Source organism: Syngnathus leptorhynchus, chromosome 4 (genome assembly GCF_054491065.1).
Source record: "Syngnathus leptorhynchus isolate UIUO chromosome 4, UIUO_Slep, whole genome shotgun sequence".
In the NCBI taxonomy this organism is placed as follows: Eukaryota; Metazoa; Chordata; class Actinopteri; order Syngnathiformes; family Syngnathidae; genus Syngnathus; species Syngnathus leptorhynchus.
Window position 1 is genome coordinate 14,862,155 of NC_141198.1, and position 16,286 is coordinate 14,878,440.

Sequence of the window (16,286 nt, forward strand, 5' to 3'; positions counted from 1 at the left end):
TTTAAATATAAGCCGTCTCACAATTTAACATAAATATTCAATAAAACAATTATATGTACCATCAATATTAATATTGATATGCATTTAAACACATTATAAATAAAGTGTAAATATTATTAGTTTTTATAAATAAATAAAACAATATTTTTTCTGTACTGCATCCAAGAGGTATATGTATGTATATCCTCCGTGCAGGTGTACCTAATAGAGTGACCCACCCACCCAGTGAGCATATATAGCCCCAACCTGTGTTATGTATAATTAGCTGTTTAATTAGCATATAGCGCTAATTGTATAGTATGCCACAAGACCGACCCACACATGATTGGATGTTTCTATTTCAACTAAAATAAAAAAAAATGACAAAGACAGCAAAGCCAAGTTAAATACGATATTTATTTGAAGCGGTCGAAAAAGTTAGGCGGAAGTTTCCATCGCTTTTGTAGCGCTGCCGGATGGAGTTTGACAGTTTGGGATTTTTTGTGTGTGTCTTTTTCCTCCTCCACCGCACACTTGTTGAAGTGCTGAGGCCGCCGCTTTTTTTCTTCCCAATTCCTCGCGTCTGGCTTTTGTCGCCGTGGTTGCTGTGGCAAAGCAACCCAGATTAAAACCATTCTTCAGTGTCCTCAAAGCTCACACTCAGCAACACACACACACAAACAAAATACACTTGTTCGCTTTGTGTGTGTTATCGAACGGATGTTTTTAACTTGATTTCGTTTCACTTTGCCGACTCAGCAAAAGTCCCTCAAAGTGCTCAGTATAAAAGTAGCGCTAAAACACAATCGAATACAGTCCAACTTTATTTCCAGCGGCCGTACTGTGTATGTGACGCAGGTTTCCGGGAATTGCGACGAGGTTCTGGTGAATGGCAAGGAGATGCGTGGGCGTCTGCGGGTGTCGGTGGCCTTTGCATACATGCACCTGACGGCCAGCCTGTCGCTAGACGTTTGGGTGCCCAAACTGCCTCTGCAGATCCACGTATCCGACACCGAGCTCAGCCAGGTCAAAGGCTGGCGCGTGCCCATCTCCCCCAACGCCGCTAACAGCAAAAGGTGAGAGGGAACCAATCAAATTTGGGCTTGGAAAACTTCCAGATTGAACGAGCCCTTCAGGAATTTCAAAAACTGTCACGCACGGACACAATGAAGCGTCGAAATATGGAAACGTTCTCTCTTCTCACTTTGGTTACAAGTTTGTGGTTGTAGCTGTCATGCAAAAGTCACTTTAAAAAAAATTGAAAACCCCGAGAAACAATGAAAAGGGGTGAGTATTGACATCTTTCATTTTCATGAATTGTCTAGTTTAAAGTTTTATTTCCTGATTTCTTTTGCCAGAAATAACTTGTGTTGAAAAGAAATTTAAGTCTAGAGAAAAAAGAAATCTAAATTTTAGTCCAAAATAGGATTGAATTTTTTCATGATATTTTTTTACCATAATCTTTCCACCACAAATGATTTCCATGCAAAAAATATATATATTTGGGAATTTTGGTATATATTTCCAAAAAGAGTCATTGATCGCTGGGCAAGGAAATATGTTAAGCGTGTGTGTTAGCTGGCAGGAGCACTGACATCTCAATGTGATATATATATTTTTTTCCTTCCATGAACATGGTCTGCGGCATCTGTGATCAGGCCGACGAGAGACAGCGAAGACGACGAGGACGACGAGAGGAAGGGCAAAGGCTGCACACTGCAGGTTTTCCTCTTTGCTTGCAAAGATCTGCCGATGAAGATGTTGGGCGCTGACGCCTGCCTTGTCCTACAGTACCAGTACGCCCTGGTGCGCGTCCTCACGCACTTTGTAGCCGAGCCGTCCGACCCGGGAGGGGAGGTGGTGCGCATGCTGGGCTCCGACTGGCAGGCCGACATCACTCACTTGGTTCTGGATCAGCTCAAGGTATCTGCGCCATAATTACCAGACACTTCATTAGGTACCCATTTAAAGCAGGGAGTACCGAATAAAGCGACCTCTATTTTACCCAGGTGGAAGACGAACGCATTGCCAGGCTGGTCGACGGACGCATTCTGATTGGACGAGATCTAGGCATCACCACTATCCAAGTACTTGACACACATGCACACTCACACACACACGCAAGCAGAATTTCCTGTGGGTATCCCAGTCAACATTTGTGAGTGTGACTATTTTTGCCTCTCCAATCTTTCCATTCACACGTCGGCTCATGTGACACTTGTCGCGTTGATTTGTGAAGATATCACACTTGTCATTGTCGGACTTTGAAGTCGGCGATTGAATTGAAGTCAGTCGAAACGCTGTCCCCTCGGTTACAAATCAAAAGTTGGCCTGTCTTTTGCTCGGCAGGTGATGTCGCCTCTGTCCGACTCCATCCTGGCAGAGAAGACGGTGACCGTGTTGGATGACAAGGTAAGAAAAATGCAAGTACAGTCAAGCGTCATTGTATCGTAATCATACTCTGCCTGAATCGCATTGCAGAAAAAAATCATAAATCGGAATCTTTAAAACTTATTTTGTATCTTGTATTGTAACTACAGTGGTTGGTATTGTCAATTGTAATTGTGACATCATTTTTTAACACGCAGGTCGCCATCGCCGACATGGGGGTCCAGCTGGTGGCCTCGCTCACACTCAGCCTGGCGCCCGCTGGCGGGAATTACCAAGCCGTCCTAATGACCGCCACCGCCAGCGAATTGTTGCGTGCGCCCAAACAGGTAGGAAGACACGCACTGCACAATCACTTCTTTTTAATAATCATTTGTCAAATTTGTTTTTGAGTCCAAATAAATGATGCTTTTTTTTTTTGGGTGCTAAAACCGATTCACGTTCGTGTCAGGGAATTGTGGGTGAGTTTCTTTGCCTTCTTAACTGTTGTTCAAATGAGTAGAGACACTTTTAGGCGTAACTGTAAAATTGTTGCTGTAATCGGAAAAAAACAACAACAGTCTAGCTAGACACTAAAAGTTGAACTTTGGAATGACCGTTAAAAGTGTCGCATGTACACTTGCTAAAGCGCTTATGATCAGATAATTGCGTTTCTGTTATACTTACGCTGGACAAATCGGAAATAGGAGAGTTGGCTTCACCTGGAGGGCTCTTTGTATCTTTTCAGCAAAACTCGGGGCACACACTCGCACAAGTAGACGGCAGGTCGGTGTGGAAGGAGAAGCCCCGAGGTCGTAATCAGCCGATCCAAAGAGTAATCCTTCGCTGTGAACATCTCACGCTGCTTATCTGCCTTATGTGATAATCGCCTCCTAATTAGCCGCATGCCCAACTGTCAGCCACGAACAAACTCCACTAAGTGTGTGTATGTGTGTGTCTGTTTGAGCAATGCCAGACATCTTGGTCCCACCTGTAATATGATGTGCGCACCACAATTAGAGGCAGGAAGGAGCCTGTTGCCATGACAACACGCACATCACGAAATACATTTTTACGAGTGGTAAATCAGTTCATAGTATGTTTGGTTAGTTTGTCCCTCAGTTGACGGGTCGGTTAATCAAACAAGGGCGTATTCTGTTGGTAGCCGAGTCAGTTCTTCGGCAGTCAGAAACGATCGGCGCTACTGAACGGGTTGTTTAATCACTCAGTCGGATTGTTAGTCAGCTAATCGGTTAGTTATCCAGGTGCCTAATGGGTCACTCAGTAGGTAAGTCAGTCAGTTTATCTAGTATGTTTCTCATATGGTCAATTGTTTGTTAGCCTCTTGGTTAGTCAGTCAGTCAATCAGTTTTCTGTTAGGATGTCAGTCAGTTAGCCAGTTCAAGTGTGTTGCGGTTGGTTGGTCAGTTAGTCCATCAGTTACAGTTGGTTTGATTGAGTTAGTAAATCAACTAACCAGCGAGTTAGTTAAAGTATAAGACCAATTTTCGGTGCCATGGTGGTCCACTTTGAACAGTTAGTCTGCTTGTCTTCGGTCTAAATGGGGTATCTCCAACAGATTGTGCTGCGGTGAAAAGCTAAATGCGTTCAAAGTGCTGATGCTTCCATTTCAGGAAGCAGCCATCAGTGCTTGGATCCACTACAGCGACGGCTCCGTTACGCCGCTTGACATATACGACCCCAAGGACTTTCTGCTGTCTGCCGTGTCATTGGACGACAATGTCATCTCGGTAACCAATCAGGTAGGAGCTTCAATTAGCGCCTGCAATGTTTTGCCTTTAGCCCCCTACTGGTTAAATTGTTCAGGAGCAACACAGGTACACCGTGGTGGTTAGTTACCTAGTTGGTTAGGTCAGTCAGTTAGTCAGGTCATCACACAGCTAGCCAGCACTCTATCGTCAATAGGTCGGTGAGTTAGACGGTTGGTCACTCAGTTAACTCTTAGTCGACCATTTAGTTATGCTAGTAGGTTGATATCAGTCATTAATTTGGTTAGTAAGTCAAGCAATTAGTTAGTCATTTATTTATGAGTTTAGTTGTTTTAAATTGGTTACTCAACCAGTCTGTTAGCCGGTCGGTCGGTCAGTCAGTCAGAAAATTAGTGAGAGTCACAAAGTTAGTTCAAAAGTTGATCACTCAACCAGCCAGATTTCATTTAGTCAGTCAGTAAGTGGGTCAGGTAGTGAGTTGGTCACTCAGTCACCCAACCAGTGAGTTCAGTCAGTAACTTTGTTAGTCAGTCAGTAAGTGGGTCAGGTCGTGAGTTGGTCACTAAGTCACCCAACCGGTTAGTTCAGTCAGTAACTTTGTCGGTCAGTCAAGAAGCTCGTTAATGTGCCCTCTTGTTGGTGGAATTGCTCCCTCAGGAACAACACTGGCCCGTAGTGGTGGCGGAAGGTGAGGGTCAGGGGGCGCTGGTGCGCGTCGAGATGGTGATCTCAGAGACCTGTCAGAAGTCCAAGAGGAAAAGCGTGTTGGCGTCAGGTGTCGGCAACGTGGCGGTCAAGTTTGGCGTCGCCGAGGGCGGAGGTCCGGAGGAAGGGGGAGGGCCCGATAACGGCACCGAGCAGCTGAGAGCCGGAGATGGAGTCGAGTGGGAGTCAAAAAGTGTGGTGGTGGCTGTAGACCGTGAGGAAGGCGCCATGAGGAAGGTTGGACAATAACAAAAATATTTTTGGGCTAAATCACAATAATAAAAACTAACTCGCTGATTGTTCGTCCAATTGTCAGGTGAGCTTAACGACCAAGAGCACCGTGACCCATCGAGCGACGGGCGGGAAAGCAGGCGGCGGCGGACGGGTTGGCGGAGGGACTCCGAGCCGGGCGGGGGACTACGCCGGCTACCCAGCGCAAGTGGAGGTGCCCGGAGCCTCGGACAGCGAGCTGAGCCAGAGCACCAGGGGGCTGTCAGACCTGGAGATCGGGATGTACGCCCTCTTGGGGGTCTTCTGTCTGGCCATCCTCGTCTTCCTCATCAACTGCATCAGCTTTGCCTTCAGGTAGATTCAAAGCAGAATTTACAGTTTAGGTCTCAAAGAGTGCACAAGATGCTGTTAAGGGTACCAAAGATGACACCACTCACTGTTACCGGTACCAAGGATGACAGACTTTGCTGTTACAGTGAGCTGAGAAGTCATTGAATGCATGAACGGACTAGCATTTCCAATGAGGGTTTAATCCTGGGTTTAGGGTTTCAAAGAACGGTTTCAAACTAACGTTGAGGTTTCAGCAAAAATAGGGTTATGGTTTCAAAGTAGGCTTTAGAACCTGGGTTACGTTTCAAAGTACACATCCAAACCAGTAAGAGGATTTCAAAGGAGGGCTCCAAACTAGTGTAAGAGTTCCAAAGAGGAGAATGCCTTTATTGTGATTGTACAGCAGGTATACAAAACATCCATTATGGCATACAAAGTTCAGTAGACGTTATAACTTGACATTGAAGATGGCAAAGAAGACGTAGGTGGTTTTGAAGGCAGCCAAAATGACTGAGGTTGTTGTGGCATGTCATTGTCAGGTACCGCCACAAGCAGGTGCCCGTGCTGGAGACAGGCGGCAACATGAACCACGCCCACGACTGGGTTTGGCTGGGCAATGAGGCTGACCTCCTGGCGGAGCACCCGGACCAGGCCGATCCGTGTCCGGGGGCGCCGCCCGACGAGTGCACTACCGTCATCGACCGCGGCGAGGACGCCTACGAAGAAAGCAAGTACCTTCTCAACGGGGCGGGTACCGCCTTGGCCGTGGCCGCCCGCCGGGGCGGCGGTGGCTACCGGGGCGTCTCCCGCAGCCAGACCTTACCCCGGGCTCTCCCAGAACCCCACCAGTGCCTTTCCACCATCCCCGCCGTTCGACACGACGCCGAGCATCTCAACAACTCTCCCAGGGCCACCGGCAAACGCAAACGAGTCAAATTCACCTCGTTTGCCACCGTGCTCCCCAACGACCACCACCGGGGCGGGGCCGGCGGCCCGTACGCCGACCCCTCGGTCCTGCTCGGCAAGGGTGGCGAGGACGACATCAAGTGGGTCTGCCACGATGTGGACATGGGCCGGTCGGAAATCAGGAGCTACATGGAGAGGTTGCAGGACAATTTGTGACTATGTCGGGCGGCGGGGGGTCTGGGGAGGGGGGGTCGGTGTCTTGAAGGGGAGGGGGAAAGTCTGCCACCATCTGGACATGGGCCAGTCGGATATCCAGAGCCACGTGGAAAGGCTGCGTGACAACGGGTGACTCTGTCGGGGGGGACCGAGCGTCGAACCGGGCGACCAAGGGGTAACATTTTAGGGGGTGGTGCCTGGGGGGATCCAGTCAGAACCAGGCATGTGGGTCTTGGTGAACCCATGAAAACAATTCACCTGTGATGCCTTTTGGACGGAAGCGGGAATGGCATGGGCGCGCGCAAAGGGAAGGACGGCGGGCGAGGACAAGCTAAGAATGTTGGAAGTGGGAATCAAGCTCATGCAATAAAAGATTTCAAAATGAGTGAGTCAAACGGAAATCTGCGCCCAAGTTGACTCTTTCGTTGCCATGACCAGGAAACTATCGTGCTTTTCACAATAAGTGTTTCCATTTGCATAAAAAACATTTTATTTATTGTCACATGCAAAATGTCATTCGGGTTTAGGACCTATTTTTAATATTGTCAAAAAGTGGTGATTCTTTTTGACATTTCTTGTGTCCAAAATTGTTCAATGGTTCCTGTCCACAAAGTAAAAGCTTTTTCGTGTCCAAAGTGCGGGACTGCGATACAACGGGCACTCCAACTTGCACAAGTAGCGGCAGGATGTGAGAATAAAAAGCGGTTTGACTTTGAAGGGCGTGCTGGGAAGTGTTTACCTAGCAACCATCAACTTGGCTCGTTTGTCGCCATTTCAGTACAAGGACAAGAGTTGCCACGCCCATGAAAATGTTTTATGTTGTAATTTTATTTATTGTTAGACGCGTAGGATCTATTTTTAATATGCTCAAAGTTTTTGACTTTTCCTGTGCACAAAATTGTTGAATGGAGTCATTTCCTGTCTCCAAAGTAAAGAAGACTTTGGCATCAGAAGTTGGAAGGAAATGAGCCAAGACTCAAAGTTGCACAATTGGCAACAGGAAGTGAGATCACTACCTGTTGTTTGAAACTTCCTGCACACGATGGCTCTCTCTGTCAACCCCTCCTCCCATTGGGTGAAAAGACTTCCTGCTTCCTTTAGGTGAGACCATTTATTGTATCCACTGTAGATTTGACTTCTTTATAGTTTTATTTTGAAATATAGTCTGGTTTTCCCTGTGTTCTTTGCAAGTGTGTTAGACTTTTCTTTAGAAATGAATTCTTTATTTCAATTCAGCACTGAGGCGAGGTCAAAGGGGGGTGGCGGCGCACGCACAAAACCGTTGTTTTGTGTTAAAAGCTCAGGTGATGAAGAAGAACGACGACAATGAAAAGAGACGACCACATTGTTGGGATGGCAATATTTATTATTTGTAAACGTTACTGACCATGTAATCAAATGTTGTACATACGCAAATAAACAGGATCTACAACAAGAGCTCACGGGTCACCACTTTGTCCACACACATGTCGCAAAATGGCCCATGCAGACTAAAGCATGGCTTTCCATTCACAGAAATTTCCATATGTATTGTATGTGTACGTATTTAATTTTATTTTATAGTGTCCACAATAATTGCCGTAGGTGAAGCTTGGGCACATCAGCATCCGAGCACTTCCAACGGAACTCGGCAAATAGGAAATTGACAAAAGTTGAGTCAAGATCCTTTTTGCAGTCGCACTGCACCGCAAAATCTCTATGAACTATGTGTAAAAAAGAGGAATGCTACCTTTTATACCTGTTTTAAACAGAAACTTTGCAAATGGTTTCACACAGTGAACCTGTCAATGGGATCACTTTAAATATTTAACATTTCCCACCTAAAACCAAAAAGTCTATTCCCTAGTGGCCTGATTCACACAGTGGTGCAACCTGCTCTCCCAAGTGAGCCAAAAGCACCCAGCGAGGAAAACTTCAGGTCAATTCATAGGATGGGTTAGATAGTTAGTGAAGGTTGCACCATTTTTGAAAGGGAGAAAGTGAATTTGAAAAAAAAAAAAAACTTTGAAAAAGCCACTTTCCAAGTGAGGTGGGTTGCGTCCAGGGATACTCCAGTGGCGACATTTTCCTCCACCTGGCAGCAGCACAACGTTTATGCTAACGCTAATGCTCACCGTTGTTACAATAATCATGAAAAAAAGGGGCGTCATTATTATAATAGCAGCTATTTGAAAGGGGAGACTCTAATGGCAGCAAACGCACTTCAGTTTCCATTACGGCTAACAACAACACAAGCATCTGGTTGACATACAGTGGGGGCAGGGGCGCTTGGAGTATGCCTGTGTTATATATAGGCTTATATAGGCTTGATGCGTGTATATGTATGTATATATATATATATATATATATATATATATATATATATATATATATATATATATATATATATATATATATATATATATATATATATATAAAGTTTTAAAAAATTGCATATATTTATATGAAAATTGCATATATAGAGAGATTTGGGCAAATTAGAGTGCCCAATCCTAAACCTATCAAGCATATTTTTGTGATGTGGGAGGAAACCGGAGTCCCCAGAGGAAACATGCAAACTCTACACAGGGAGGGACGAAGGTGAAATCAAATCGGCACCCTCCTAACTGTGAGGCCGACACGCTAACCAGTGCTCCACCGAGCCGCCTCGAAAAAGACAATTACCCAGAATAGAATAGTCATAGAAAAATGTGAACATTATGAACATCCTTTGTGTGCGTTTGTAATTTAACATGTTTTTCTTATGGAATAGCTGGAATATGAAACGATAATGTCTTTTTATTATAAAGATATTTTAAAACAACAACCTCACCATATCAATTTTCACCCACGGATGCATCTAAGGGTTAAAACTAGGGTCAGGGTTTAAAACTAGGGTTAGGGTTTCAAAAAAGGATTAGGGTTAAAAACTAAGGTTAGGGTTTCAAACGAGGGTTTCAAGCTAGGGTTAGTGTTTTAAAGTAAGTTTAGGGTTTCAAAGCAAGGTTTAAAACTAGAGTTAGGATTTCAAACTAGGGTTCAAACTAGGGTTTCGTAGTCGGATTATACTAACTCAGAATTGTATAGATACTGTAAAAACGCTTAAGAAAAAAAACTGCGTAAAAATCTACAAACTAGTGGTTGACTGTGCACCATCAGCAGAAAAGAACAACAGAAAAAGTAGTGCTGTGGCGCTTTAGGAGTACCTTTAGACCCCTGCCTGACAGCGCAATGATGGTCCGGTAATTGCCGCTGTGCCGCCGTCCGTCCTGGGGAAGAAAAAAATTCTCAAAGTACTTTCTTGGATGCAAGCACTGGAACTGATGAAACTTTGATTTCTCAGGCACTGCAAGACTTTTTTTTTTTAATGGTATTTAATGATATAAGCTGCTCCCCCCCAAGTAAGCTTTTTGGAGTCTGTTGGGAAATAGTAAAAATGAATGAAAACTGACACAAAACTTGTCGAGTTAATAAAAAGGTTTTATGATGGCAACAAGTCGATTCTATTTCCATTACGAGAGTGAAAAAAATACAACAATAGCGTTTCCGCTGTTGACGATCCTAGCTAACCCGAACATATCACAGGCATGGCGGTCACCAGTCATAATTGGTGACATTTACGCATGTCGCTACGGCAACACGACAGGAGGTGGGCGGGTCAGCAGAAAACAGCTCTTTAATGGTGGCGCTCTTCAATTAGATTTGGAAGCGCCATTATCCTCCTTCAATTTTTTTTTTAATTAATGAGAGCAATTTGGCTCATCGAGATAAAATGTGTCAAGTGCAAGCAACTGCAACTTGTCAGGGGCAAAACGCCACCGGGACTCCTTTGAAAGAGAAAAATAAGAGGTTATTAGTGGCTCATATGATGAAAAGAGTTTTTTTCAAGAAAACATAAAGAGAAAAAGTGTCCTGTTGAGTTGTGCAACTAGTTTTCACGAGTGATCGTTTTTGTCGGTATTCAAAATTGGAAACAAGATTTGCAAAAATAAAAAAAATATGTGAGTTTTTCTTTTCTAAGAGCAAGATTTTTTCAATTCTATAAACTTTTTTTTTCCAAAAGAAATCTGACCTAGTGTGTCAAATTTCAACAATTCAAATTTGCCCAAAGTCAACTGGAGTAGACTCCAGCGCAGAAAATGCATGGATGAAATTTAGAACTTTTCTCACAATGTTTTTTTTTTCCAAAGATTTTCTTTGACAAAAAAGTGAATTTTTTTTAAATATCTTATTTTGCCATGAAATGAAACTGTCTCAAGATTGCACTTTTTTATCACCATTTTTTTACCCCCCTGAAAAAAATGCCGCTTTTGTCTTTTGGGGATAAAACTTGATTTCTTTTCTTCCTTTTCTCTGGATTTTGCTCGTGTTCTGATTCAGTCCCAAAGTCCCGGCACTCTCCATCCTGGCGTCCAGGTGACTAATGGAATGACACAACAAGAATGGGCCATTGTGTTTTATTGAGCCTTTCTCGTCCTCCTCCTCTCTTTCTTCTCTCAGTGTTTTTCCTGCGCTGGGCTGTAAAGAAGGCCCGATGAGAGGACGAACGAGGGAACGCACGTGGGGCCGAGCGACAAACGAGAGAGTGGAATGAAAGAAGGTAAATGGAGAATGGGAAGGAGTGAGGCGGCTGATGACGGGTAATGGGATAATGACGCTAAAAGACCAGATGGAAAAAGAGGAGGACGGGATGTAAAAGAAGAAGAGGATGAAGAGGAGCACATAAAAGGATGAATAGATGGTGAGTAACGCACGGTCAGTCTTTCGGGCGGAATCAATGCTTGATTAATATGAATTCCCTTGGCCGTGGCAGGTGGGCGGGGCTAAAGCCAACACTTTCTGCTCAGATTGATCGGGACCAGGGCACCAAGGGCGCGCTAACGTCGCCCACGTCCAATTACTCATGCGCACGACGTGCTGACGCCGCTCAGGAACTTTGCAAACCGCAGCGACCCAAGCGCAAACATTCGACGGATGACTTTTGGGATTTTCTTTTGCAAATGCACGAAAAATTGAAATCAAATGAGACTAAGTTTGAGGTTAGGGGTCACTTTGCTCCTAGTAAAAAGTATCAATCTGGAGCCATTGGGTTGGTGAATATCCCCCATCCCTGTCAAAAAGCTCCTTCTCCAATGCTCTGCATCTGTGCGGGGTCCCTCAAGGATCAATCATGGGTCCGCGTTTATTCCTCTTCTATCTTCTTTGTAATTTTGCAAAGTTGGGTTCTTGTAATTTAACAAAGTTATTTTCATTTCTCATTGTTGCAGATATTCCTCATAGCAGAGGAAGGACAAGGACTCATCGGGAATGCAGACATTTTGTTTTCTTTACACTCATTATGCAATTGAATGAAAATCCCGCCGGCCCTCGCCGGGTCTCGGTTGTGTGTTTTTTTCCGAGTTAGGATTAAAAAGCGGACCCTTGTGTGTGCGGTTTATAGGCTGGATTGTCACCACTGCTATTGTGTGTCGATTTGTGCGCCTGTCGCCAGTTTTTATTGTCACAGCAAGTCATCCTATGTGTGTCTCCTTCTACTTGTTACCTTTATGTTCTCCTTTTTTTTATTTGAATCAATCGGTACCTTCCTTTCAATTGATCCCATCGGCTCCTTTCATTGGTTTGCCTTTATAGGTGGTTTTGAAAGGGGCTTGCCGCCAACTGTTGCGAACCTGTAAAGCGGCAGATTTGTTGGGAGTCGGACTTTCTCAAGTTCTGACCTTGTGGGGTCGACTTATTAAAGTTTCAGCTTTTACGGTGAATCGTTAAACTATGTTGACACAAAATCCCTCAAATGACCCCAAAAGGCCATTTGAAAGCAACAAAGGCAGACTTCCCGTTTCTTTTCAAGCATAGTTTGACTTTGGCGGCTCAAATATTCTCCGGGAGCATTTTGTGTCTGCAACTTCAGGAAATAGTCCAAAATGGCTGCTGCGAGCCAAAATGGCGGATTTCCTGTGTGATTTCAGGCATTTTTGTGTGGGACGGCTAATGATAGACATGTCTGTCGGATGAAATGTTCACAAGAGAAATAGGCTACAAAGGATTTATCTTTCAAAACTGTCCAGCAAAATTTTGCTTTTGCACAAGCTTGGCAAATGGCTCAAAATACAAATGAGTAGTCTACCGATTTTTACGTCACTTCAGTCGAAGTGGAAGCCGATTGGCGCGAATAGCCAATTGCAACCAAAATGGCTGGCTTCTTTCGCAGGTCTTCTCATAATACATATGAGCACCAAGTTTCATGTCACAAGGTGAAATGTACTTGATCTTGGTTGTAGTACCTCTGGAGCGAAGCCAAAAAATGGCGGCTTGAAAGTAAAATGGCAGACTTTTGTGCATGAGTGGATCTTCTTTCTCCTCTGCCACACGCACACACAAATACACACACAACATTGAAATGATAGCAGTGAGCTCTCCATCTTGGTGATGCGATTTTCCTGGAGATTTATGGTGGCGGCACAGCGCTATTAGTTTGCCTTAAACGCGGTCATGGACTAGAAAACAGCAGCACGCTTGTCTGGGTCACATGTACCGTTGTTTGTCTTGATCCATCACGACTTTGGACAAGAATCCCATTGTGAAAGTGGTACAAACTCGCTTTTGATAACGCACAAATTTCAGCTACTCAATTTATGAAATTAATTCAAACAAAAAAGTAAAGATATTGGGGAAGAAAATTCTCCCGATTCGTTGATGAAAAAGTGATTCTTTTTTTTTTTTTTAGAGAAAGAAATTGTCTATTTACAGAAAAGTAACTCAAAAACACACACACAAAAACACACATGAGATGTGTGTTTGTGTCTTTATTATTGGATTATGCTGGCACCTATTTTTAGGCCAACACACACACACACACACACACACACACACACACACACACACACACAACAAGGAAGGTTGATCTACTCAAAGGTTGGTTTCCATATCACCGTGCAGTCACCTTGAAATCACATCATCCTGCACTGCCAAGCCATACAATAGCACAAGAAATATGCAATACATTTTTTCCCGTCCATCTCTGACCTAGAAAATATTGCCCTGATAGAAGAAAGGAGCCAGCACCAATTGGCTTTACCTTACAGGGTATTCTATCATGTGTTGTTCTATGTTGTGTTTTTGTGAGTCAAACACAAAGGACGTTGGATCATTCCAAGTCAGGGATGGGCAAGTGGCGACTTACAGGTCACGGAATATTAATTGCAGAAAATTAAAATTTTCTTTCTAGCCTTTTCCGTTCATTGATAATGAGCAGCAGAGCATGAAACTACTGGTTTCTGACCAAAAAGCGGAGAAAACAAGCTTTGGGGGAAGAACAAAAGCCACTTTGGCTCTAATGTTCGAGTTCAACGTGAGTGGCTTTTCCACCTGGTGTTTGCTCTTCGCTCTGTCAACTTTTCTCCTCCATCCTGAAGCACACGTTCCTCTAGGTGGCGCCATACACACGGGACTGTGTTTATAGCATAAACTATAGCGCCCATCTATCATCTTCTTTGAGTCGTTTTTCTGCGGCCTTGTGGTCTATCTTGTTGGTTTTGTTGCTTCGCCATCTCTACACAGACTTCTTGGCTTTTGCTAGTTTTATCAGGGAGGACACAGCCGCCTTTTAGAATTAGCATTAAGCCTCGGCGGAGGACCGAGCGTCATCAAGTTATATTCTTCCGATGCTTGTTTTGGTCTGGACAATACGTGCCCACCTATTGCTTATCATCTGCACAAGAAAAATGACATCTTTGGCTTTCCTGCCTTTCTTTGTCCAGCAGTGAAATGCCAGGATTCCGTATGACATGGAACACGTACAACGCACAAGACTTTCGATGTAAATTGTTAAAACAGATTGCAAAATAATCCAAATCTGGCAATGAGGGGAAAAAAGGCATTTTGAAGGAAAGCACTTTTTCATTTTTCAACAAGTGTCTGAGAAAAGGACCACGGGTACGCGTTGTATATAAATGTCACACGGCTGCCGCTAAAGCAAAACGTAATTTTGTCATTTCTGTATCAAACTTTGCAGTTACGTCAAAGTCGGTACAGATTGGACATTCCCCCCCACCATCACCCACCCTGAAATGTTCCAAATAAGCTAAAAGGCTCAATTCAAAGGCCTTTTTGGCTTCTCTCAAATGAATCCATTCTCAGGTGATCAATTATCACCAACATAGCAAGAACCTTTCCCGTCATTGTTAAAATGTCAGGCGGCAATGTTGTTTATCAGCCAGGCATCTCAAATGTTGTCTGAGAGAGCAGAAAATGACTTGTCTGTTTCTATCAAATGAAGGAAAGAAATTCACAGATTTTAGTAAGCAATGGACAATGTTTTGTCCTGTTAAAACATAGCTGCGCACCTTTATTATTTTGTTTTATGCAATGAAATTATTTTAAAAGAACGGACTTTTAAAAAAAAAATAATAATAAATAAATAAACTTGTTTTTATTTTTAAAAAAATATTTTGAAAAACTGACATTTGTAAAAAAAAAATAAAAAAACGCCATTTTTTTTCTTCTGGTAAAACTTTTATTCTCTCCAAATCATTATTTTGCACGGTGCATGTAGCCTAGGCGTCTACGGGTTGTTAATTTTGCGGCGGTCTGTTTTTCCATGCAGGCCGAATTTGGTCACGCGCGACTGACACAAGCAATTGCTCTCATGACTTTTTGTTTTGCTTAAGTGAGTCGACTGGATGAATAAAACATCTTTGCTGCTGTGCGTTTTTGTCAAAACAATGAGGCCTGGCTCGCCACAAATGTTGAGTTTGAGCGCAAGACCGCTGTGGCTCGTGCGGGCTGGCAAATGAAGTGCCAGGACAATGTGGGGAACTCCACCAAGGCAAAATTCACAACTAGGCAAAATCAGGGATAATGGTCAGCAAATATGCACACATAGTCCAAACATTTTTTTTTTAAGTTTTTGTTCCGCTGAGCAGCATGCAGAATTATTTTAACTGATCAAAATGCAAACAATTGCATAACAATCCTAATAAAATACATCTTGCTCTTTCATTAAAAAAAGTTTTAAAAAATGTATCCAAAAAAGAAATAAAATGACATTCGCATTCTCAAATTGAAAAAAAACATACATTTTTAAAATCCTAGATATTTTTCTGATTTTTTTTTAACATTCTACTGGTTTTTTAATTCTAAATGTAATGGCAATTTGTTGTGAAAAAAAACCTCTAAAAATTAAATCCTCCCCCAAAAATGTTAAGCATGAGACAAGTTTCTTGGTTCATTTTCTGGATTGGTTGGCAGCCCCTCAGAAACATTTCCAACAAGAGATTAAGAAATCGAAAGATTGTCACGATGCAGTTAATTGAGTTTTCTCACCTGAGGCTTCCTTCTTTTTCTCTGATGATTATCAGCAAAGTGTTGGGTATGACTTCTTGCATTATGACACCTCTGCAAATATGACAAAAATAGTGAAGAAAAATACCCAAAGAGTGAACATTTGTACTACATCAGACAAAAAAAAAAAGGAAATTAACATCCAGACTAAAAGAGACAAATAAATACAGCTCGAGAAAAAAATACTGGGAAGCCAAAATAGCAAAATACATAAGATAGACATGTAAGGAACATTAGAACAAAAAATATCAAGGAAACAAATGATTGTATGCGATTGGGATAGTTTTTTTTCCCTCGCCAACTTTTATACAATTAGCAGCTAAGCCTTAGCCGCTGAGCGTGTTTTGTGTTGCAAGGGCATTTCTATTTTCCATTGTGACAGAAATGTGCTTGAGTGTCTTGTCTGTCAGTGACACGCTAGCATGCTCGTGTTTACAAGCGGCGGTCATTAAATGCCGTATTCCCTCGCCGCTACTTTATGCTAATCTCACAAAGGTGTGTGTG

The 16,286-nt window shown here is 43.2% G+C and overlaps 1 protein-coding gene across 4 annotated transcripts in view; it reads left to right on the top strand.

Moving 5' to 3' along the window:
- LOC147058342 (transmembrane protein 132C) overlaps positions 1-7,881 on the top strand; it is a 74,943-nt gene extending 67,062 nt beyond the window's left edge. For 3 of the 4 annotated variants that reach the window (XM_085910405.1, XM_085910406.1, XM_085910407.1), the window contains 10 exons: positions 838-1,055; positions 1,638-1,701; positions 1,771-1,902; positions 1,989-2,066; positions 2,329-2,391; positions 2,568-2,696; positions 3,981-4,109; positions 4,734-5,018; positions 5,098-5,366; positions 5,882-7,881. In XM_085910405.1, the coding sequence (XP_085766531.1) occupies positions 838-1,055; positions 1,638-1,701; positions 1,771-1,902; positions 1,989-2,066; positions 2,329-2,391; positions 2,568-2,696; positions 3,981-4,109; positions 4,734-5,018; positions 5,098-5,366; positions 5,882-6,464 (1,950 nt within the window). In that variant the 3' untranslated portion in view covers positions 6,465-7,881. The remainder of the gene's footprint in view (positions 1-837; positions 1,056-1,637; positions 1,702-1,770; positions 1,903-1,988; positions 2,067-2,328; positions 2,392-2,567; positions 2,697-3,980; positions 4,110-4,733; positions 5,019-5,097; positions 5,367-5,881) is intronic. The other variant, XR_015065895.1, reaches the window with a different exon arrangement.
- Positions 7,882-16,286: the final 8,405 nt, after the last annotated feature.